This window comes from Lycium barbarum, chromosome 3, assembly GCF_019175385.1.
Source record: "Lycium barbarum isolate Lr01 chromosome 3, ASM1917538v2, whole genome shotgun sequence".
Taxonomy (NCBI): domain Eukaryota; kingdom Viridiplantae; phylum Streptophyta; class Magnoliopsida; order Solanales; family Solanaceae; genus Lycium; species Lycium barbarum.
Genome location: NC_083339.1, coordinates 23,842,875 through 23,867,440, shown reverse-complemented (window position 1 = coordinate 23,867,440; position 24,566 = coordinate 23,842,875). Strand labels below are relative to the sequence as shown.

The 24,566-nt window shown below is 41.2% G+C and overlaps 1 protein-coding gene across 2 annotated transcripts; it reads right to left on the bottom strand.

Annotated features, from left to right (window-relative positions):
- Positions 1-246: 246 nt before the first annotated feature.
- Positions 247-10,661, bottom strand: LOC132633811 (protein NRT1/ PTR FAMILY 8.1-like). Of its 2 annotated transcripts, XM_060350260.1 has the most exons (5): positions 10,250-10,661; positions 9,503-9,623; positions 8,882-9,099; positions 6,997-7,547; positions 247-1,113 (listed from the first exon to the last, which is right to left on the bottom strand). In XM_060350260.1, the coding sequence occupies exons 2-5, from the start codon at positions 9,609-9,611 to the stop codon at positions 303-305; spliced, it is 1,689 nt and encodes a 562-aa protein (XP_060206243.1). In that variant the 5' UTR covers positions 9,612-9,623; positions 10,250-10,661; the 3' UTR covers positions 247-302. The 2 variants fall into 2 exon arrangements, with proteins under 2 accessions (XP_060206243.1, XP_060206244.1); XM_060350261.1 differs by having other exon boundaries at positions 9,503-10,661.
- Positions 10,662-24,566: the final 13,905 nt, after the last annotated feature.

Below are 24,566 nucleotides of genomic sequence, written 5' to 3'. Positions count from 1 at the left end.
AATGTCATTTGGCTTTTTAAAAGAGTTAATTTTAACTTGTTAGTTTGAGGGGTATATTTGAGCAAAAAACAAACCTTAAGGGTATTTTTAGACCTAAAAGGTGGATGGAAGGATATTTTTAGACCAAAAGGTGGAAGGAGGGTATTTATGAGCCTTTTTCAATAGGTTAGGGGTATTTATGAGCCTTTTCCGTTGGTATATATGAACCCATAACTTTAAATATATAATTAGTTCAATGTCAAGAACCTTAAAAGTTAAATCCATAAAATTTAAATGCTAGATCTGCATGGCCTCAACCGTTATCAATGAATAACCTTCTTGTAAGTATACAATCTTGAAACCCAAAGAAACACCATAAAGTTGATGAAGCTAAGGATTACCAACAGCCAGAAGAAATAATCCAAATGGCCTCTGTTCAAATTTTCTGTAATCCATCCAAGCTTCTTCTTCCTTGTCACTATTGTAACTATGACAGTACTCAAATAGCTACCTAATGCAATAGCCATTAACGATAGCGCTGAACATAAACTTCGCATCGCATCAGGAGCTTGATCATAAAAAAACTCCACCTGACCAATCAACGTGAATACCCCCGCGCAACCGATGAAAAAATACTGAGGAACTTGCCAGAAGATCGACATAGGAATTGTCTTGAGATCATAATACTTGTTGTTTTTAATGTAGTCGAGACGAACAGTCTCAAGAACTGCAGCGGATACCATAGATAATATTGAAATGACCAGGCCTATACCCATCCTTTGTAGTTGAGTGAATCCCCTTGCATGTCCTGTGAACTTTCTCGCAAAGGGGATGATGAGTTGGTCATATATGAGTACCCATAAAATGACACTGAGTGTCTCGACTACCGTCAACGATGCTGATGGTATTCTAAAATGACAGCCCATGTGGCGGTCCATTGTGTTCCCTTGGAGCACAAACGTTGTGTTCATCTGACTGTATACAGTTGCGAACACAATGCAACAGGCCCACACTGGGAGTAGGCGAATGATCGACTTGACTTCCTCAACTTGTGTCACAGTACAGAGCCTCCAGGTATTCACTGATCCATTAACCTTGTCGCTTGTTGTTTCCACAGCAGACTTGTCCAAGAAGCTGAATTTCATTTTACAAATGGTCAATATGTGGTATATGCTAAATCAATACTACTAATACAACAGAGATTCACTTATGGAGAATTATTCTTGACAATTCTTGATGGCCTTTGGAATTTCAAGCATGGACAGATCAATGACAACATCTCTAATAGATTTGCCAGTTACTCTGCATTTCATCTCTTTCCAACACACAGGCATGGAAAATTTAAGACTTGCTCCCTCTGTTCCATTTATGTGAAGGTGTTTGATTAACACAAAGTTTATGAATGGAAGGAAGACTTTTGAAACTTGTAGTCCAAAATAAGACGATATTTGAGTGGCTATAAATCATCTCATAAGAGTAAAATGAAGTTTAAAGTTAAATTGTTAAGAGTACTAAATATAGAAAGTTATCGTTCATTTTGTGATCCACTAAAAAGAAAAGAGTGTCACATAAATTGGAATGGAGTGATTAACTTTTTTGGTAAACCAATGTATGTTAAGAATTACTTTAGCTATGTCGCTTGTGTTAGGATTTAAATCCCAAATCCGACCTTTGTAAGCAGGTTTCCAGGAAAGATTGGAGGGTCACAGCTGGACCACTTAAATACCAACCTCCTTAGACAGAACCTACTTACACCGTGATGTAAGCGAAGAATAAATAGCACACACAGATTTATAGTGGTTCACCCTCAATGTGAGAGCTACGTCCACGTTGCTGCTACAGATCTTATTAAAGAAGAAATATTACAAGGGTTTACAACACTCAACCTCACAACCCCAATCCCAATTACACTCAAGAATTTTACCACAGAAAATTCTCTCAAAGACCTTCTCTTACTTAGGCCTTTCACTAAGAGTATTTCTCTTAGATTTTTTCTCTCTTGGGATGTGTATAGCAAATGATCTTGATGATATCTTACAAATGAACCATAAGCTACCTATTTATAGGAATTAATTTCCTATGATGAGGTAAGCGCTTACATCACGACTATTATGAGGTAAGCGCTTACATCACGACTATGTGAACAAAAGAATTGACTTGTTTGGCCAATTCCACACCTAACAAATCTCCCACTTGAAGACTAATTTTAATTTGTCTTCACACTTTGATCGATGCAGCAGCTCTTTCCTACTTTCATACTTCGTGCAGGCCAACTGAAGTTGAGCATAGCTTCAGTTTGTCTATCGTCACTGCCTTTGTCAGCATGTCTGCTGGATTCTGACTCCCTGCGATCTTCTCAAGCACCAGCGCTCCATCTTCCAAAGCTGATCTAATGAAATGGTACCGGAGTTGTATGTGCTTCGTTCGAGCATGGTAAACCGGGTTCTTTGCCAAATGAATGGCGCTTTGGCTATCACAATATAGCACACTTCCCTCGTGGTCCTGATCCAATTCCCGCAGAAAAGATTGTAGCCACATCATTTCCTTTGTGGCCTCCGTCACAGCAACGTACTCAGCCTCACAACTAGAGAGAGCTACTATCTTTTGCAACTTGGAAACCCAAGAGATTGCAGTACCTCCGAAGGTGTAAACATACCCGGATGTGCTCTTTCTGCTATCAATATCACCACCGTTGTCAGCATCAACATACCCTTGCAATCCTGTTTTTGATTTTCGGAAATACAGAGCTGAACTCGAGCTGCCTTTCAGATATCTGAATATCCACTTCACAGCCTCCCAGTGTTGCTTTCCCGGATTGCTCATAAATCGGCTGACAACTCCCACTGCATGTGCAATGTCTGGCCTTGTACATATCATTGCATACATAAGACTACCGATTGCAGATGCATAAGGTGTCTTGTCCATCTGCTTCTTCTCATCCTCGGTTGTCGGCGACTGATCCTTTGACAACCGAAAGTGTCCAGCCAAGGGAGTGCTGACTGGCTTGGCATCATGCATGTTAAACCTTTTGATAACTTTCCTCACATATTCTTCTTGTGAGAGTTTGATGCCCTCCTTGTTTCGGTCGATTCGCATCCCAAGGATTTGCTTTGCAGCTCCCAAATCCTTCATTGCAAACTCTTCCGATAACCCTTTTTTCAACCGATCAATCTCCTGTAGGTTTTCTCCTACGATTAGCATGTCGTCGACATAGAGTAGCAGTATCATGTACGAGTCTTCAAATTTTTTGAAGTAACAGCAGTGATCTGCCTCGCACCTTGAAAAATCAGCTTTCTTCATAAAACTGTCAAACTTTAAATACCACTGTCTTGGAGCCTGTTTTAGTCCGTACAGACTCTTTTGAAGTTTGCACACCAGATTCTCCTTTCCTTTGATTTTGAATCCCTCCAGCTGTCGCATGTAGATTTCCTCGTCTAGATCACCGTGAAGAAATGCAGTTTTCACGTCCATCTGTTGCAGATGTAGATTTTCCTTTGCTACCAGCCCAAGAACAGTTCTGATAGTCACCATCTTGACTACGAGAGAGAAGATCTCCGTATAGTCAATGCCTTCTTTCTGTTGAAATCCCTTTGCAACCAGCCTTGCTTTATAACGCTTGCTTCCATTGGGTTCTTCTTTTATCCGATAAACCCATTTGTTTTGCAATGCCTTTTTATCCTTTGGCAACTCGGATAATTCCCATGTATGATTTGCCGATAGTGAATCCATTTCATCCTTCATTGCCAGCTCCCACTTAGTCGATTCATCGACTTGCATTGCTTCTTCATAACATTCCGGCTCCCCTCTATCAGTGAGTAGAATGTAGTTGAGGGATGGAGAGTATCTGTGAAGCGGCTTCCTGATCCTGGATGATCTACGCAGCTCTGTGATTGGCGTCTGTTCATTTGTTTCAGAATCAGCACCTTCTCGGATTGTTTGTTCCTCTGCCTCGGTTGTACCTGGCTGTGGCTCAGGTGCCGGAAAGTCCCTCAAATCGACTATTTCCGATTCCTTGTCCTGACATTCTGAATTCTTTTGCAGCTTGTCTTTGTACAGTACCTCTTCGTTAAAGACAACATTCCTGCTTCGGATGATCTTCCGATTTTGTTCATCCCAAAATCGGTACCCAAGCTCGGTGTCACCATAGCCAATAAAGTAACACTTCTTTGATTTTGGATCAAGCTTGCTTCTAGCCGTATCATCATTATGAACATATGATAAGCAACCGAACACTTTCAGAAATGAAAGATTTACCTTCTTGCCACTCCAGACTTCTTCTGGAATTCTGAAATCCAAGGGAACTGACGGTCCTCGGTTAATTAAGAAGGCCGCGGTATTGACTGCATCTGCCCAGAATGTCTTGGGCAGTCCAGAGTGTATTCTCATACTCCGAGCACGCTCGTTCAACGTTCGGTTCATTCTTTCGGCTACTCCATTCTGTTGCGGCGTTCCAGGAATAGTCTTCATCATCTTGATCCCATTATCGGCACAGTACCGTTTGAAATCACCATCAGTGTATTCTCCGCCGTTGTCGGACCTCAAACACTTCAACTTGAGGTTTGTTTCATTCTCGACCATGGCTTTCCATCTTTTGAATACACTAAACACATCGGATTTATTTTTCATAAAATAAACCCATACCTTCCTGGTTGAATCATCAATGAAGGTCACGTAGTAGTGTGATCCTCCAAGGGAGGGTACAGTGGTAGGTCCCCACACGTCTGTGTGCACCAATTCCAGCTTTTCGACCTTCAACTCTCTGCCTGTACTTGAGAAGCTTACTCGCTTTTGTTTTCCGAGAATGCAGCTCTCACACGTATGAAGGTCCACCGTCTTCAGCTCCGGAATTAAGCCATTTGTCACCAACAGCTTCATCCCCTTCTGGCTGATATGCCCAAGCCGACAATGCCACAAATCTGTCTTCTTTCTGTTGTCAACCACAACAACAATATCACGACAGCTATCCGTCATGTAGAGAGTGCCAATCTTCTTTCCTCGGCCAACTACCATAGCACCTTTCGCCACCTTCCAAGACCCATTACCAAAGTTGAGATCATATCCCTCATCATCAAGCTGACCTACTGAAATCAAGTTTCGCATCAGCTTTGGAACATGTCTAACTTTTGTAATCTTCCACGAGGATCCATTTGACATCTTCAAATTAATGTCTCCCGTGCCAACAACGTCTAGCGGCTCTCCATCGGCTAAATAAACTTTGCCGAGATTCCCAGCCACGTAGTTTTTCATTATATCATGATGTGGGGTGGTATGAAAGGACACTCCTGAGTCAAGCACCCAAGAGTCTATCGGGCTGTCAACCGATAGCAACAACGCATCGCCAATGTCTTCCATAGCAGCGTTGATTCCAGCCCCCTTGTTGTCCTCCTTCTTTGGCGCCCTGCAGTTCTTCTTGAAGTGACCTGGTTTTCCACAGTTCCAAAACTCATGTGTTCGTCCTGGTCTAGATTGACCCCTGCCATTCCTTGACTTCGATCTGCCCCTATTTCGGTTGTAGTTTCTGTCATAATTTCTGCTTCTGTTTTCAACATTAAAAGCAGAACTCGTCGATGCCTCTCCCGAATCTGTCCTGCGCACCTCCTCAGCAAGGATACGATCCCTAACATCGTTGAACTTTAGTTTGTCACTGCCGACAGAATTACTAACCGCTGCTCTCATTGGCTCCCAACTATTTGGTAGGGATGCCAACAAAATTAGAGCTTGTACTTCATCATCGAAATCAATTTTTACCGATGACAATTGATTTACAATGGTATTGAATTCATTTATGTGTGCAGCAACATGAGCATTTTCCATCATCTTTAGATGAAATAGTTTCTTCATGAGAAATACCTTATTATTTGCCGAAGGTTTCTCATACATGTCAGACAATACCTTCATCATATCTGCGGTGGTCTTCTCCTTTGCCACGTTGTGAGCAACGTTCTTCGACAGCGTCAGTCGAATGACTCCCAGAACTTGCCTGTCGAGGAGATCCCAATCTGCTTGCTTCATCTCCTCTGGTTTCAGACTCAGAGGTTCATGAAGCTTTCTGCCATATAAATAATCTTCAATTTGCATTCTCCAGAACGCAAAATCTGTACCATCGAATTTACCGATGCCGTGCGTCGTACCATCTTCGCCTCCCATCGTTTCTAAATCACAACACAACCTGTTGCTCTGATACCAGTTGTTAGGATTTAAATCCCAAATCCGACCTTTGTAAGCAGGTTCCCAGGAAAGATTGGAGGGTCACAGCTGGACCACTTAAATACCAACCTCCTTAGACAGAACCTACTTACACCGTGATGTAAGCGAAGAATAAATAGCACACACAGATTTATAGTGGTTCACCCTCAATGTGAGAGCTACGTCCACGTTGCTGCTACAGATCTTATTAAAGAAGAAATATTACAAGGGTTTACAACACTCAACCTCACAACCCCAATCCCAATTACACTCAAGAATTTTACCACAGAAAATTCTCTCAAAGACCTTCTCTTACTTAGGCCTTTCACTAAGAGTATTTCTCTTAGATTTTTTCTCTCTTAGGATGTGTATAGCAAATGATCTTGATGATATCTTACAAATGAACCATAAGCTACCTATTTATAGGAATTAATTTTCTATGATGAGGTAAGCGCTTACATCACGACTATTATGAGGTAAGCGCTTACATCACGACTATGTGAACAAAAGAATTGACTTGTTTGGCCAATTCCACACCTAACAGCTTGCAGTTCGCTATAACTGAAGCTGATTAGATATTGGAGGCGAATGAATATAATGGAGTTAATTGCTATTTGTAAACATGATTATTGGATCTTTCTTACCTGAATTCCTAAAAATCTGAAACTTTTAATTTGGCGATCAGATAATAGACTACAATTAACTATATGCAGCACATTATTAGTCCTTTCATTCACTTAATATTGGAAACTCTGAGGATGATTTTTGTAGATAGCTATCACAGTAGTTATGATAGCAGGTTGGAGTTGGAAGCAAAGTCCACCATTTTACCTGAACTTATTCGTATGTGCAAACTTGCGGCTACCCTTGATGCTGGATTCCTCATTAGCAGTCTCATAAAGAACAGTTTTATCAGCAGGAATTTTAACATCCCATTTTCTCATAGAAGCTACCAATACTTGCAATATCCGAGTCAACGGACTACCTGCTGGTGGCTGGAGCCTATATAAACGAGTGCCCGAGAAGAAAAACACAAGAGCAATGGCCATTGCCACAGCTGGAATTCCGAAACCCCAACCCCATCCAACATTCATTTGTATCCAAACTAGTACTGATGAAGCAATAAGAGCACTGATACTGATACACAAATAAAACCAGTTAAAGAAGGAGCTTTTCCTTCTCTTTTCGATCTCATGGTTGTCGTCGAACTGATCAGCTCCAAAAGAGGACACACATGGTTTGATTCCACCAGTCCCTAAAGCAATTAAGTAAATTGCAGTGAAGAATGTTGTTTTCTGTGGCCCTGTTGGGTTGCAAATTCCATTGTGACATGATGGCTTTAGTCCAACTACTGAAGCTGACATTGCCAATAGGGCCATTCCCTATAATGAAAAAGTTCACAAATCACAAGACATATTAAATCTCATCAAAATTGCAAAGGCAGAATACTTCCCTCTAAATTTAGCGCGTTTTATTCGGATCCCCTTAACTTATACTTGGTCCTAATTAGCCCCATGTACTTGACTTTTTTATAATCGTTACCTCCCAAACAATAATTGATCCTTATCATGTACTTGGCTTTTTTAAAATATATCGTTACCCCCTCAAAAGAAAAATGGAAAAAGAAGGAAAAATTGGTAGCTATATTTTAATGGAGGAATAGAGAAGGTGCATGAAAGGAGATAAGGAAATAGACGTTGGAATGACTAAATTAATATAAAAGGAAATGGTATTTTATATTTTTGTTACACAGATTAGTATGATGTGGCTGTTATTTTACACTATCACGCGCCAAGCGTCATTTTGAAAGCACTTAGATTTTAGAAAAGCAAATTATAGAGGGGTAATTAGGATCAGTTACGAAGGTAGCGGAGATGCGAATGCTCAGATGGATGTGTGGTCATACTAGGAGAGATATGATTAGAAATTAAGATATACGGGATAAGGTCGGAATAACCTCTATGGCAGACAAGATGAGGGAAGCGAGACTGAAATAGTTCGGGCATGTGAAGAGGAGGTATGAGGATGCGCCAGTTAGGAGGTGTGAGAGAGTATATTGGCAGTCGCAGGAATTAGGAAAGGTAGAGTTAGAGGCCGAAGAAGAACTGGAGGGAGGTGATTAAACAGGACATGGCACAACTTCAACTGACTGAGGACATGACCTTAGATAAGATGCTTTGGAGATCGAGGATTGGAATAGAAGATTAGTAGGTATTTGAGTTTTGTCGCGCTGTGTGTGAGAGAGGTAGGGGGCTAGCCTTTCCATCTTCTCTCTCCTTTTAGTAGTAGTATTATTTTAGTATCGCGTAGATCATTATCCTTATGTGTGTATTACTATGTGTTGCTCCCTTTGTATTGTATCTTGATATTTTGCTGTCTTATTTCTTTTGCAATCCAACATTGACTATGTTTCTTTTGAGCCGAGGGTCTATCAGAAACAACCTATCTACCCCTATAAAGGTAAAGGTATGGTCTACGTACATTCTACCCTCCCCAGACCCCACTTATGGATTACACTGGCATGTTGCTGCTGTTGTTGTATTGTTTGAGGAGACAACGACTATACAAAAGCCAAGTACAGAAGAGTAATTAGGATCAAGTATAATTAAGAGGAATTCGAATAAAACGCGTCAAATTTAGGGAGGTCTTTAGGTATTATGTCCTTTAAATTTGACAATAAGTTACTAACAAGTGCTTGTTAAGAAAAACTAATTACCATTATATAAAGGATTGAGAAAATTGCTATTGTCCAGTATCTCCCAAGGTAAGCATCAGCTAAGAATGCTCCAAGCAAAGGCGTGACGTAGCATGTTCCTTGAAAGTTTGTTACAATTTTTGATGCAGCTGCATTATCTTGGTTAAGCCTTTGGTGAAGATAATTCACCAAATTAGCACTCGTACCAAAGTATGCTAATCTCTCACACACTTCCTCCCCTGTAAGGTTTAGACTTTAACATGTCAAGGCCATGGATTCTGTTATATATAATAAATGAAATACACACAATTATATTAGTTTGAGTTAATGGTCAAATACACACCAAGAATTATCACTTTGTCGCGGTTTCACACCTCAACTATCAGTGTTTCCCTTTTTCTATCTTAACTATCATCATCCATGTAGTAACACACCTCGAAACTGATTAGGTCAACTGTCAATTGTTCCCTTTTTTTTACTGAAAACGCACCGAGGTGTGTTTTAATACATAGATGGTGATAGTTCAGGTAGGAAAAGAAAACAATTGATAGTTGGGGTGTGAAACTCGCAAAAAATTGATAGTTTAGGTGTGTTATTGACCATTATCTCTATTAGTTTTGATACAATATAAACGTACTGTACCAAGGATGAAGAGACAAGCCTTCCATGTCCCCTTTGTTTCCTTGTTGGCTGGTGTTTTGTTGATGTTAGTTGTCCCATCTTTTGTGAAGACATCATTTGATCTTTCCATTTCTAGCTTTCTCTGGCAATATATGTGATTTAGAGTTTGTAAAGTCTTAGCTCTAAAATAAGAAAAATTAACTGCTTCTTAACTCTGCAAACAAACATGAATCGTGAGTTATCTAAAGCGTAAAGAGAACAATATGCTTAGTCGAAAAACATTTCAGGATGAGAAAATTTATGTGGCAATTGGAAAAAGTGAATTGGCAATCACATAGCAAAAGTAGAACTAATAAAGTATCTAAGATGTCAAGAAAACAAGAATGGATGGAACATGGCGATTGTATAAATTGTTTGTTGCATTTATGGTGATTCATTAGTGAAATATATGTCATTGGCAAAGAAGTGAAATAAATTCAACTGCTGCCCACAGAACAGGCAAAAACACACAAAGATATGCAAGTTACTTGACTAAATTGCTTCTTAAATACTTATTAGAAAGTAGCTCCATGAACAAATTTGTGATGCTAAGAACAAGCAAAAGAAATTATCTTTGCCAAACAAATTCAAAATAGTGGCAAAAGAAGAAAAAAAAACTGCATGCCTATTATATGTCATTCTTGCTGCCTAGAGAAAAACCACAATAGTGTTAATATCAGAAATTAAACAGAGAAAAAAAAAGTCATACAAATAAATTTCAAAGAGTACCTTATTAAAATGGAAGCTCTTGTTCTTATTTTTTCTACTTCTTGTTTTAGAAAAAAACAGAGGAAAACCAAGAAGCAGAGCCCTTAGTTCTCACTAATTTTATAAGTAGTTGTAAGTTCAGAATTTGTTTTTTCATTTATATGGGTACAAACAAGGATATGGAGGTGTTTCCTTTTTTTTTTTTTTTTTTTAAGAGAGATGTGAATGTACCCATATAAATCAAAAACAAAAGAAGAGAAGTCAAAAGTTGATAAGTCTCGTTTGGTTAAAACATTTATTGTTATGCATCAAACAAATTTAGTTAATTTGATTATGGGGGAGCATTAAAGTACGTTCTTGCAATATGAGGTAAGTCAGTAGACAAAGTTCCACAATTAACCGTAAAAACAAATCTAAACTATTATTTTTTCGTTAGTTTCACACCCGAACTATCAGTTGTTCTTTTTTCCTACCTAAACTATCACTGTTTACGTATTAAAATACATCTCAACTATTAGATGTTCCTTTTTCCTACCTGATAGAGTTTAGCGTTTTAAGGTAGAAAAAGGGAACAACAACTAGGAAAAGAGAACAACTTCAGATAGAAAAAAGGAACAACTGATAGTTGAAGTGTGTTTTAATATATAAATTGTGATAGTTTAGGTAAGAAAAGAAAATAACTGATAGTTGGTTTGAAACTCACAGCAAAGTGATAGCTCATGTGTATTTTTTATCATTATCTCATTAAGAAATTCGTGATCAACTCTTTAAACAAGAAAATTATAAAAGGGGATTCTAATAGCCTGTTTGGCCAAACTTATTTTTTCCCCAAAAGTACTTATTTTTTCAATAAGTACTTATTTTTTCAATAAGTGCTTATTTTAATAAAAGTGAGGTGTTTGGCCAAGCTTTTGAGAGAAAATAAGTGTTTTTCGAGAGTAGCAGAAGCAGTTTTTCAGAAGCTAAAAAAAATAGTTTTTTCTCAAAAGCACTTTTTTGAAAAGTACTTTTGAGAAAAATACACTTAGAAACACTTTTTAAAAGCTTGGTCAAACACTAATTACTACTAAAAAGTATTTTTTAAATTAATTGGTCAAACACAAACTGCTTTTAGCCAAAAATACTTTTTTGAAAAGTACTTTTGGAAAAAAGTACTTTTTAAAATAAACTGTTTTTATAAGCTTGGCCAAACAGGCTATAAGCCGGGTTTATAGAAAGTGGTCGTTCGGTTTCCTTGGTTGCTAGTTATGCGGGTATTATATTGTGGGGTGATAATTAATGAATGAATTTTGTGGTAATTGTTAATGCAAAAAAATTATTGTATATGAATTAATTGTTTTTAAAATTTATTTTTGTATTTAAATAGCTTAATTTCTATATTACTAGTACTAATGTTCTTATTCCATATTTTATTCATTATACTTTTCTCACGAGACCGACCAAAATTTATAGTATTATTTTATGCCTAATTTTATGTTTGCTGATTAATTGCTCCAATACCACAACCAAACAATTGCTTAAAGAAGCACTAAATCTTACTATTTACCGGGAAAACGGTTCAGTTGAATTTGTGTCCTTGTTCAAGGACATGTGCATCAAAATGACCTAGTAGAATAGTGGAGACACGTGGATCAAAATGACCTAGTAGAATAGTGCAATGTATGATTATAAGTTGTACAAATGATATATAAGCAAAATTAAGTTAAGAATAGCCTGGGCGTTAACTAACCCTGTTGCCGATGACTCCAGTCAAGCTTGAAATTAGAATCGGGTGAAATCGAGAAAAAAGTAAAAAGATTAAGATGAGGCAAGTATGTATTATGTGCTCTGTATTCCTCTTGGATTTCGTGTCCTTTACAATGGGATGACAAGTCCTATTTATACATGAAGTTTGGGGTACACGTTCCATGAATCGTGTGCCTGCTAATAATGAGTATTAATGCCTTAATAATGATGAGCAATAAAGAGGACAATAAAGCCTATTAACGTCTCACGGAAGGCGTAAACCTGATTCGTAACGGTAGACCGTTGGTCTCTCTTCCGGAGCTATTCCCACGGTCTTCCGGAGGATACGCTTCCGTTAATAAAGAGCTTCCTCCAAGAAAGCTACATGCTGACTCATACATGACTCATGTTCCTTGCCACATGTCATCATGGTACTGGTCCAGTTATGTTATACGAATTTATCCCAATACAGATAGAAGTCCGTACTCATCCTTTTGCATGGGAAAAACAAACTTCTCTCCACATCAATCGACGCAATGGATGTCAGTGCCGCCGCTGCTCATTGAAGGGCGCGTCGATTAACGCTTCATGATTACTTTCGACTCCTTGTTTTATGGAAATCAAAAGATTTCCTTCCCTATATAAGCTCAACAATCCCTCCATTATCTCTCATTCGTACACTCTTCTTTCTTTGCACGCACTTATATATATATATATATATATATATATATATATATATATATATATATATATATATATATATATATAGTCCTTTCCTTACCATGCCCCCTACTCCTATCATGGAACTGTCACTGCTTAGCCCCACGCGTTCACCTTCTTCTTCCTCTCAATTCTCTGAGGGTTCCCCTCCCCAAAGGCAGGGCAAATCCCCTAAGATGTCCATTACCTGTGAAACCGACCTGGGCTCTCTTTCTGCCGAAATCCTTCCTCTCGACTGTGCATATCTGGGAGACTTCTATATCGATACCCGTCATGAATCAGTGGGTGAGATTAGTTCGATAATAACCAGTGAAAACCTCCCTCAGGTGTATGTGGATTGTAACTGGGGCCCTGAAGTCGTGGCCCTCCCCGTTGGCCCGGAGGGCCGGATGACGCACCATGTTGAGGGATATTCCATGGTTCACACATACCCCTTCACTATCGAGTTTTCGCTTCCAGTCCCTTGATTTGTCGAAAAATTCTGTCATTCGTACCAGGTCTGTCTCGGCTAACTTGACCCCTAATTATGGACTATCTACTGCAAAGAATACCCTGCAGATCGTGCTGAACTCACCTTTTCCATTGAGTACTTAATGTAGCTTTATTCCCCTCGCCTGTTCCGAGGCGGAATGGTCCATCTATTCCCCCGAGGCACCCATAGGCTGATATCTAGTGCTAAAGATGACTTTAATCGGGTCTGGTGCGATCATTCGTTATGATCCGGACCGAATTCCTCCATCTTGCTTCCCAAGAACCTTTCACAGAGAGTTGGAATAACACCGGTAAGTTTGGGCTTACACTGTTTCTTTTCTGCCCGTTCCCCTTATGCACGTAACTATTTGACCTGCCTTTGTTTTACAACCGCTCCCGTAGTGCCCGACTTCGTGCAAGGGATGTTCGAAAGGGTACTGGATCTGTTGTGCGCCTCTCCGGGCACCGTTAGTACCTAGAAAAGTTTGACTTCCGAATGGTGGAAAGGGAAGAATCATGGTGAGATAATGAACCCCACAACACAGATACATCGCATATTACTTTGCGGCCTTCCTTTTGACTTTCTCCCTCTTCTTTTTTGTGTTTCTTCCGCATAGGCATCCCCACAAGGCGGTCGTCTGCCCGGAAGATCCCTTCAAACACAACCGTTTTATCCAATATCATGAATGCCACCGCTCAGAATTAAAGTGGCCAGAAAGAAACTCAGGGCCAACAGTCCCCCACAACCTGTCGGGGCCTCATTCGAAGTAATAGTCTCCTGTCTGAGGACCCAACGCCGCCTTCTTGAGGCATGAAAGGAGGTACAGGCCCACCGAGGCGTGGTCGACGTTGACGATAAAATCCCCCAGTTTCGGGGAGTGTTGTGCCCTCCGAGTTAGTTGGGTAATGTTGACACCGATAATTTGGCCTCCCATAATTTATTTTGATTACCCGGAGTCCTTGCATATTAAACGAAGTGAAATATGTATTTTTAGAAGCCAAAATAATTTTATAAAATTATTCAGATAATATTTTTGTTATGTCCCGTATTTTCGCATATTTGGAAATCGAGAAAAATGAATAAGACTTGTGTGTTATAAGGAAATATTTTGATTCTAGATAATATGACTATGTTGGTTGCGAAATTATTGGTGTAAATACATTGGGGAAGGCCGAGGGTAAATTTGGAATTTCGAAAATTAGTTTCGGGAATTACAAAACGGGATTATAATGAATTGGGCCAAGGAAAATTGAACAAAAATTTAGGCCCAAAGAGGTGGGGTGGCCGGCCACTAGGCTTGGTCCAAGCCCACTTTTAAAAGTCATGTGTTATGCACATGACCTTTATGTGGATATATATCAATGAATTCATTTGGAATTATCAAGAAAAAAAATCATAACTCAACTTTGAGCTCAAAAGCTCACTCGGTCGAACCTCACTTTGCCAACCAAAAAAAAATTCTCCAAGCCTTGATTTTGATCCAAAAGTTTTGTTCTTTCCATAATTGTAGAGTACTCAAGACGCTCTTCAACGGGGTACAATTAGTTTGGTGAAAGGAGCACGTTCGCGGCAAGTCGGAAATTCAAGAAAAGGTAAGAATTTTACTATTTTAATGTTATGGAATTGGTTTGAATGTGTTAAGGATTGAGAATAGACGAGAATTCCGTAGTATTGATGTGTGAATAAAACCGTGGGTGTGTGTATATATGTTGTTGTGGTCGTGACTTATATGGTTTGGAAAGGAAGGCGAATCGAATTCTATTTAGTTCGTTAGTTGCGTCGTTGTGACCTTTATAACATAAATGAATGTTTTACGAATTGAGTTGGTGTTGAAAATGATTGCGGATTATTATGGGAAAGTATATAATTTTGGTATATTTGTGTATATCGTTGTATAATTATGATATTAAGGCTTTTAATGTGATTTATGGTTGTTGTTAATGAATTTGGAATGAAACAATGCGAGTTAGTACGTTCGTCGTAAGTGTTGATGTTTTGGATGAAATATGGAAAGTAAGGAACTTCTTGAAATTATGTATAGTGTGTGGAATATAATTGGGATGTGTTTGAATGACCTTGAATGGGTGAATGAATACAATAAGGTGAACATTAGTTTGGTATTGTGAAGTTTGAATGAAAGTTGTCAACTTATATAGTAAGGAAGAATATTGAAGTTAAAGTGCTTTAGTTGTGGTTTGTGTTGTTTGTGATGTTTGGGTTGTTGTTGATGTATTTTGAGCCGAGCTAAGTCTCGGGGGTGTTAGATATATAGGAGAAATGCTGCCGAAATTTCGGTAGGCAAAAAATGAAGTTAATGGGATTTTTAAGCTTAAGAATCTCTAATAGGTAACTTTGACCATTTGCAGATTCTGGACGAATCGGGATTTGCGTTTGGGGTGAGCATAAGACGTTTATAAGGTATGTAAAGCTTCCCACTTCTTCTTTTGGCATGTCTTAGTATGTTAGGTTGATATCGGAACCCCGGGAGCATTTCCGCTCCTCAAAATCCGATCTATAGAATGGCTACTATTCATTCAATTCAATTGAAGCCTAATGTTCCTATTTTGGCTAGAAAGCAATCAAACGTCCGAAACTTATGAAAATGCAATCGGATTGCTTTGAAATCTTTATGTATGATCCTATAGACCCGAAATGCTCATAAATTATGTTTGCCACCTCGACTTGACCCGAGGTGGGCCCGCTAACCCCGAGATGCCTTATTTGTCCTACTAGGCTCTTTTTCTTTTTTATAACCTTCGATAAAGAATCTTCGAATTTGGAATTTATCTTTTATGAAATAATGTTTTGAACACCATGAGATACTAAGTTATGCTTTGAGCCATATGTACCACTTTGGAAATATTTTGTGAAATAGACTTTCGTACTAATTAATTATTTGACTATTTTGGTTAATGAATTGACTTATGAAGTAATCAAGTTTTGAAAGGCTATTTTGATATACAAATTGCATTGTTTGCTCACGACTCCGCTCGTGCCTTATTATGACTTCGTTCACCGGTTCCCGGGCCGGTTATGATTCGTGCGCTCTATGATGATTCGGCCGTATGCTGTGTTACGGTTCCCCGAGGCCTCGCCATAGGGCCGGGTTCCGTTTGGAGTTATGCTATGATATGGCTGTGATGTGATACGCTCATATGTGTGTGTTCGGGGATGTACGGAGATTTGAACCTTCTGGTGTTATGCTGTGTGTGGCACCAGCGTCGGAGTGGTGACCACGTTCCTGAGCTTTGCATGATTTTGTTTGCATTATGTATATATGATTTTGATAAACATTTTGATATACTGTTCGGCATTTCTCTCTTTGGTATTCTGTTCGCTTTCAGTTGCGGCCTATATTTTTGTACTCCATGCTTTACCTGCTCAGTACATCTTTCGTACTGACCCCCTTCCTTCGGGGGGGCTGCGTTTCATGCCCGCAGGTGCAGACGCCGGTGATCCACCACTGTAGGTTTCACTTCTGCTATTTCGGAGTACTCCCTTGATTCGGAGTCCACTTTTGGTATATATATCTTTCGCCATGTATATATTTCTGCATATTTGACTATTTGGGTACGGCGGGGCCCTGTCCCGTCATATGATTCTGTCGGTTAGGTTAGAGGTCTGTGGACATGTTTGTGGGTTATGGTCTGTCTGTATGCTTATGTGTATATGCTGTTTTGGCGATTCCATACGCCGAGGCGGCCGGTCCGCATATGTTTGTGCATTGCTTTGATTAGCCCTGTGTGGCCTCTGTTGGTGTTTGCTGTGTACAGGGTTATTCTGGTTAGTCCGAAAAACAAAGGAAACTCTGCCGAAATTTTTCTGGAAATTATCTGTATTTGGAATATAGCCTTGTCGGCTTCCGCTATATATTTGAATACGTTTGATAGATGGGTTTGGGTGCCCAGATCGGGCACTAGTCACGGCCTACGGGGTTGGGTCGTGACAAAAGTGGTATCAGAGCAGTTTGTCCTCGGAATGTCCATAGGCCGTGTCTCGTAGAGTCTTGTTTATCGGTGTGTTGTGCACCACATCTATAAACAGGAGGCTACAGGGCATTTAGGGTGTTACTTTTCTTTGGAATCTTAGATCGTGCGTTAGAGCTGTGCTATTTGGATGATTTTGATCTGATTCGTTATTGTGTTTTCAGTGATGCCTCCGAAGAAGGCAACGGCAGCCCAGAAGGGCAAGGCAGGGATAGCAGGGACTAGTCAGGCACAGCGAGTTACCCGAGCTCGTGTTTATGATTTGCCCGAGGTTGTGCCCCATTCAGAGGGATCCGCTACACCACCACAGGCGGAGCCTGGAGCAGGTCCATCAGCAGCTCCAGGGGCCCGAGTACCCGCTCCCGAGACTCCAGCTCCTCAGCCAGGGGCGGAGGACAGGACCCTGAGGGAGGCTGTACAGTTGCTGACCACATTGGTAGCGGGGCAGGCTCGCAGACGCGGGCGGAGGGACGATGATGATGATGACAGGCGTGACAGCCTGCGGGTTCGAGAGTTCTTATTGTGTGGCCCTCCAGAGTTTTTCGGGTCTAAGCCGGATGAGGACCCCCATGACTTTATTCGGGGGATGCGGCGCTCACTAGACTTGGTCAGGGCTTCAGAGACCGAGTCGGTCGAGTTGGCCTCGCATAGACTACGGGATGTTGCTGCTCACTAGTATGAGTCCTGGGAGCTATCCAGGGGTGAGGGTGCTCCTCCAGCTACTTGGGACGAGTTTGTGACTGCTTTTACCCGCCACTTTCTGCCCCCAGAGTTGCGGCGGGCGCCGGCTGATCGATTTTTACATCTGCAGCAGAGGGGTCGGAGCGTTCGCGAGTATAATCTGGAGTTTAATTCCCTGGCCCGGTATGCACCTGCCGTAGTAGCAGATATGTCCGATCGGATGCACAGATATGTTATGGGGTTGGATCGTTATTTGATCGACGACTGTATGGCAGTGTCATTGCAGACAGATATGGATATTGCCCGACTTCAGGCTTACGCGCTGGGTATGGAGGACCGTCACAGGTCTGATTATTCTAGCAGAGATCGGGACAGGAGGCCGCCCAAGAGGGCTAGGTCCGCGGGATATTCTGGAGATTCTCGAGGCGGGCAGCCTCAGCAGCAGCAGACAGGCAGACAGCTTCCTCCGTCCGGCCGGAGTACTCAGTCTGGCGGCAGGAGGTTTGATAGTGCAGGACCGTCTGGGGCCGGTCAGGGCTCCAGGGCGGCAGGTTCACAGGTATCTAGAGGCCCCAGCCAGGCCAGACCACCCAGGCCCCGTTGTTCTCATTGCGGGAAGTCTCATCCTGGGGAGTGCTATCGAGCTACTGGAGCTTGTTTTTCGTGCGGTGGTCAGGGCCATTTTATGCGAGATTGTCCATTGGCTAGCGGTTCTGGTAGTGTGGCTCAGCCGACAGGGTCAGCCGCCGGTTCATCATCTGCTCCATCTGTTGCATGCCCTGCAGGGCGAGGTGCGCCGACACCGGTGGGACGCGGTCGAAGCCGCGGTGGTGTTTCAGGTTCTAGCGGTCCCTCGAACCGCATATACACATTGGCCAGCCGCCAGGATCAGGAGGCTTCGCCGAATGTCGTCACAGGTACATTACTGGTTTTCTCCAGATCTGTATATGCATTGATTGACCCTGGTTCTACTTTATCGTATATTTCCCCGCTTGTTGCTAGTAAAATTGGGATAGTGTCTGAGCCTATAGAGCCATTTGAGGTCGTTACACCGGTCGGGGATTGTATTATAGCGAGGCAGGTATATAGGGATTGTTCTGTGACTATATGTGATCGCTGCACTAAAGCTGATTTGATAGAATTAGATATGCTGGAATTCGACATCATTATGGGTATGGACTGGTTAGCTTCCTGTTATGCTAATGTTGACTGCCAGAAAAAGGTAGTCCATTTTCAGTTTCCAGGGGAACCAGTTATAGAGTGGTTCGGGTCTACAGCATCGCCGAGGGGTAAGTTTATTTCATACCTCAAGGCTAAGAAGATGATTCAGAAAGGCTATATCTATCACTTGGTTCGTGTGCATGACACTACAGCTGAGACACCTACTATTCAGTCTGTTCCGGTCGTTAATGAATTCCCAGATGTATTTCCTGATGAGCTTCCGGGTCTTCCGCCCGAGCGGGAGATAGATTTTACCATAGAGCTGTTGCCGGATACGCAACCTATATCTATTCCTCCGTACATAATGGCACCGGCTGAATTGAAGGAATTGAAAGAGCAGCTGAAAGATTTGTTGGATAAGGGTTTTATCAGACCCAGTACATCACCCTGGGAAGCGCCGATATTATTTGTGAGAAAGAAAGATGGGTCACTGCGGATGTGTATTGATTATCGGCAACTGAATAAGGTGACTATAAAGAATAAATATCCCCTCCCCCGGATTGATGATTTGTTTGATCAGTTGCAGGGTGCTAAATATTTTTCGAAGGTAGATCTGCGCTCAGGTTATCATCAGGTGCGAGTGCGAGAATCAGATATCTCGAAGACTGCTTTCAGGACCCGGTACGGGCATTATGAATTCAGAGTTATGTCTTTCGGGTTGACTAATGCTCCAGCGGTATTTATGGATCTCGTGAATCGGGTATTTCGGCCTTTCTTGGATATGTTTGTTATTGTGTTCATTGACGATATTCTGATTTACTCGCGATCAGTCGAGGAGCATTCGGATCATTTGAGGACGGTACTTGGTATTCTCCGTCAGTAGAAATTATATGCTAAATTCTCCAAATGTGAATTTTGGTTAACTTCTGTGGCATTCTTGGGCCATATTGTCGGTGCAGACGGTATTCGGGTCGATACGCAAAAGATTGAGGCTGTGCAGAATTGGCCCAGGCCTACTACACCGACAGAGGTGCGCAGTTTTCTGGGATTAGCCGGGTATTATCGCAGGTTCGTGGAGAATTTTTCTTCTATTGCAGCACCACTGACGAAGCTTACTCAGAAAGCAGCGAAATTTCTGTGGACCGATGCCTGCTAGCGCAGCTTCCAGATGTTGAAAGAAAAGTTAGTTTCAGCACCAGTTTTGACTCTTCCAGAGGGATCAGATGGGTATGTTGTCTATTGTGACGCCTCTGGTATTGGGATAGGTTGTGTGTTGATACAGCACGGTCGAGTCATAGCCTATGCTTCCCGGCAGCTCAGACCGCACGAGAAGAATTATCCCACTCATGATCTTGAGTTGGCCGCAGTGATTCATGCTTTGAAGATTTGGCGGCATTATTTATATGGGGTCCACGTTGATATTTATACGGACCATAAAAGTCTCCAGTATATTTTTAAGCAGAAAGAATTGAATTTGCGGCAGAGAAGATGGCTTGAATTATTAAAAGATTATGACGTTGATATTCTGTATCATCCTGGAAAAGCCAATGTGGTAGCGGATGCACTTAGCCGCAAGTCCATGGGCAGTTTAGCTGATGTACCATCTGATAAGGAAGACTTGGTTCGTGAAATTCATCAGTTGGCCAGCCTTGGAGTTCGTTTGGCGGATTCTGGAGATTCTGGGATTTCTGTTCGTGCAGTTGCTGAATCATCTATTATAGCAGAGGTAAAGCAGCGTCAGTTCGAAGATCCTATTCTGATTCAGTACAGAGATGTGGCCCTTGATAAAGCAAAGACTCCGTTTGAAATCTCGCCTGAAGGGGTATTATTACATGAAGGCAGATTCTGTGTACCAGATGTTGCAGGACTACGGCGACAGATTATGGGCGAGGCGCATAATGCACGGTATTCTGTTCATCCTGGTTCCACTAAAATGTATCATGATCTCAGAAGTTTGTATTGGTGGGACGGTATGAAGAAAGATATTGCAGAGTACGTTAGTAAGTGCCCGAATTGCCAGCAGGTTAAAATTGAACACCAGAAGCCCGGTGGGTTATTACAGGAGATGGAAATTCCAGCCTGGAAATGGGAGATGATTAATATGGATTTCGTCGTTGGGTTACCGCGTACTCCACGCAGGTATGATTCTATTTGGGTTATTGTTGACAGATTGACGAAATCAGCCCATTTTCTTCCAGTCCGGACTACTTATTCGGCTGAGGACTATGCTAGACTGTATATCAGAGAGATAGTCAGACTTCACGGAGTCCCTGTATCCATTATTACTGACCGAGGTGCCCAGTTCACGGCAAATTTCTGGAGGTCATTTCAGGAGGGATTAGGGACTCAGGTGAGCCTCAGTACAGCCTTTCATCCTCAGTCCGACGGGCAGGCCGAGCGCACTATTCAGACGCTGGAAGATATGTTACGGGCCTGCGTTATTGATTTCAGGGGCAGCTGGGATGATCATTTGCCGCTTATTGAGTTTGCCTATAATAATAGTTATCACTCCAGCATTCAGATGGCACCGTATGAAGCCCTTTATGGCAGAAGATGCAGATCTCCTATTGGTTGGTTCGATGTGGGCGGGACTAAGTTAATCGGGCCAGATGTGATCCAGGAAGCAGTAGATAAGGTAAAGCTTATTCGGGAGCGATTATTGGCTGCACAGAGTCGGCAGAAAGCATATGCAGACAGACGACGTCGACCACTAGAGTTCCAGATTGGCGACTGGGTATTTCTAAAGGTGTCGCCTATGAAGGGTGTCATGAGATTCGGTAGAAAGGGTAAGTTGAGCCCCCGGTACATTGGGCCGTATCAGATCGTTCGAAAGATAGGCGAGGTCGCCTACGAGCTAGATTTACCATCCGACTTGGAGGCCGTACACCCGGTGTTTCATGTGTCTATGTTGCGGAAATGTATTGGTGATCCTTCCAGGATATTTCCAGTGGATGACATTCAGGTAACGGAGCAGTTGTCTTATGACGAGCAGCCTGTATCTATTCTGGATCGACAGGTGAGGAGACTACGCACTAAAGAAGTGCCCTCCGTTAAAGTCCTGTGGCGCAACAACAATCGGGAGGAGATGACTTGGGAAGCGGAGGACGAGATGAAGAAGAAATACCCCCATTTGTTCCCGACGTCCACAGGTAATCTAAACCCTTCAAATTTGTTGTATTGATTGACGAATGAATTGTGTGTGCTGACTATAAAGGGAGACTCACCCGTTATATTATAAGACTAATTTAACATTCGGGGACGAATGTTCTTAAGGGGGGGAGAATGTTATGTCCCATATTTTCGCATATTTGGAAATCGAGAAAAATGAATAAGACTTGTGTGTTATAAGGAAATATTTTGATTCTAGATAATATGACTATGTTGGTTGCAAAATTATTGGTGTAAATACATTGGGGAAGGCCGAGGGTAAATTTGGAATTTCGGAAATTAGTTTCGGGAATTACAAAACGGGATTATAATGAATTGGGCCAAGGAAAATTGAACAAAAATTTAGGCCCAAAGAGGTGGGGTGGCCGGCCACTAGGCTTGGTCCAAGCCCACTTTTAAAAGTCATGTGTTATGCACATGACCTTTATGTGGATATATATCAATGAATTCATTTGGAATTATCAAGAAAAAAAAATCATAACTCAACTTTGAGCTCAAAAGCTCACTCGGTCGAACCTCACTTTGCCAACCAAAAAAAAATTCTCCAAGCCTTGATATTGATCCAAAAGTTTTGTTCTTTCCATAATTGTAGAGTACTCAAGACGCTCTTCAACGGGGTACAATTAGTTTGGTGAAAGGAGCACGTTCGCGGCAAGTCGGAAATTCAAGAAAAGGTAAGAATTTTGCTAGTTTAATGTTATGGAATTGGTATGAATGTGTTAAGGATTGAGAATAGACGAGAATTCCGTAGTATTGATGTGTGAATAAAACCGTGGGTGTGTGTATATATGTTGTTGTGGCCGTGACTTATATGGTTTGGAAAGGAAGGAGAATCGAATTCTATTTAGTTCGTTAGTTGCGTCGTTGTGACCTTTATAACGTAAATGAATGTTTAACGAATTGAGTTGGTGTTGAAAATGATTGCGGATTATTATGGGAAAGTATATAATTTTGGTATATTTGTGTATATCGTTGTATAATTATGATATTAAGGCTTTTAATGTGATTTATGGTTGTTGTTAATGAATTTGGAATGAAACAATGCGAGTTAGTACGTTCGTCGTAAGTGTTGATGTTTTGGATGAAATATGGAAAGTAAGGAACTTCTTGAAATTATGTATAGTGTGTGGAATATAATTGGGATGTGTTTGAATGACCTTGAATGGGTGAATGAATACAATAAGGTGAACATTAGTTTGGTATTGTGAAGTTTGAATGAAAGTTGTCAACTTATATAGTAAGGAAGAATATTGAAGTTAAAGTGCTTTAGTTGTGGTTTGTGTTATTTGTGATGTTTGGGTTGTTGTTGATGTATTTTGAGCCGAGCTAAGTCTCGGGGGTGTTAGATATATAGGGGAAATGCTGTCGAAATTTCGGTAGGCAAAAAATGAAGTTAATGGGATTTTTAAGCTTAAGAATCTCTAATAGGTAACTTTGACCATTTGCAGATTCTGGACGAATCGGGATTTGAGTTTGGGGTGGGCATAAGACGTTTATAAGGTATGTAAAGCTTCCCACTTCTTCTTTTGGCATGTCTTAGTATGTTAGGTTGATATCGGAACCCCGGGAGCATTTCCGCTCCTCAAAATCCGATCTATAGAATGGCTACTATTCATTCAATTCAATTGAAGCCTAATGTTCCTATTTTGGCTAGAAACCAATCAAACGTCCGAAACTTATGAAAATGCAATCGGATTGCTTTGAAATCTTTATGTATGATCCTATAGACCCGAAATGCTCATAAATTATGTTTTCCACCTCGACTTGACCCGAGGTGGGCCCGCTAACCCCGAAATGCCTTATTTGTCCTACTAGGCTTTTTTTTTTTTTTTGATAAGCTTCGATAAAGAATCTTCGAATTTGGAATTTATCTTTTATGAAATAATGTTTTGAACACCATGAGATACTAAGTTATGTTTTGAGCCATATGTACCACTTTGGAAATATTTTGTGAAATAGACTTTCGTACTAATTAATTATTTGACTGTTTTGGTTAATGAATTGACTTATGAAGTAATCAAGTTTTGAAAGGCTATTTTGATATACAAATTGCATTGTTTGCTCACGACTCCGCTCGTGCCTTATTATGACTTCGTTCACCGGTTCCCGGGCCGGTTATGATTCGTGCGCTCTATGATGATTCGACTGTATGCTGTGTTACGGTTCCCCGAGGCCTCGCCATAGGGCCGGGTTCCGTTTGGAGTTATGCTGTGATATGGCTGTGATGTGATACTCTCATATGTGTGTGTTCGGGGATGTACGGAGATTTGAACCTTCTGGTGTTATGCTGTGTGTGGCACCAGCGTCGGAGTGGTGACCACGTTCCTGAGCTTTGCATGATTTTGTTTGCATTATGTATATATGATTTTGATAAACATTTTGATATACTGTTCGACATTTCTCTCTTTGGTATTCTGTTCGCTTT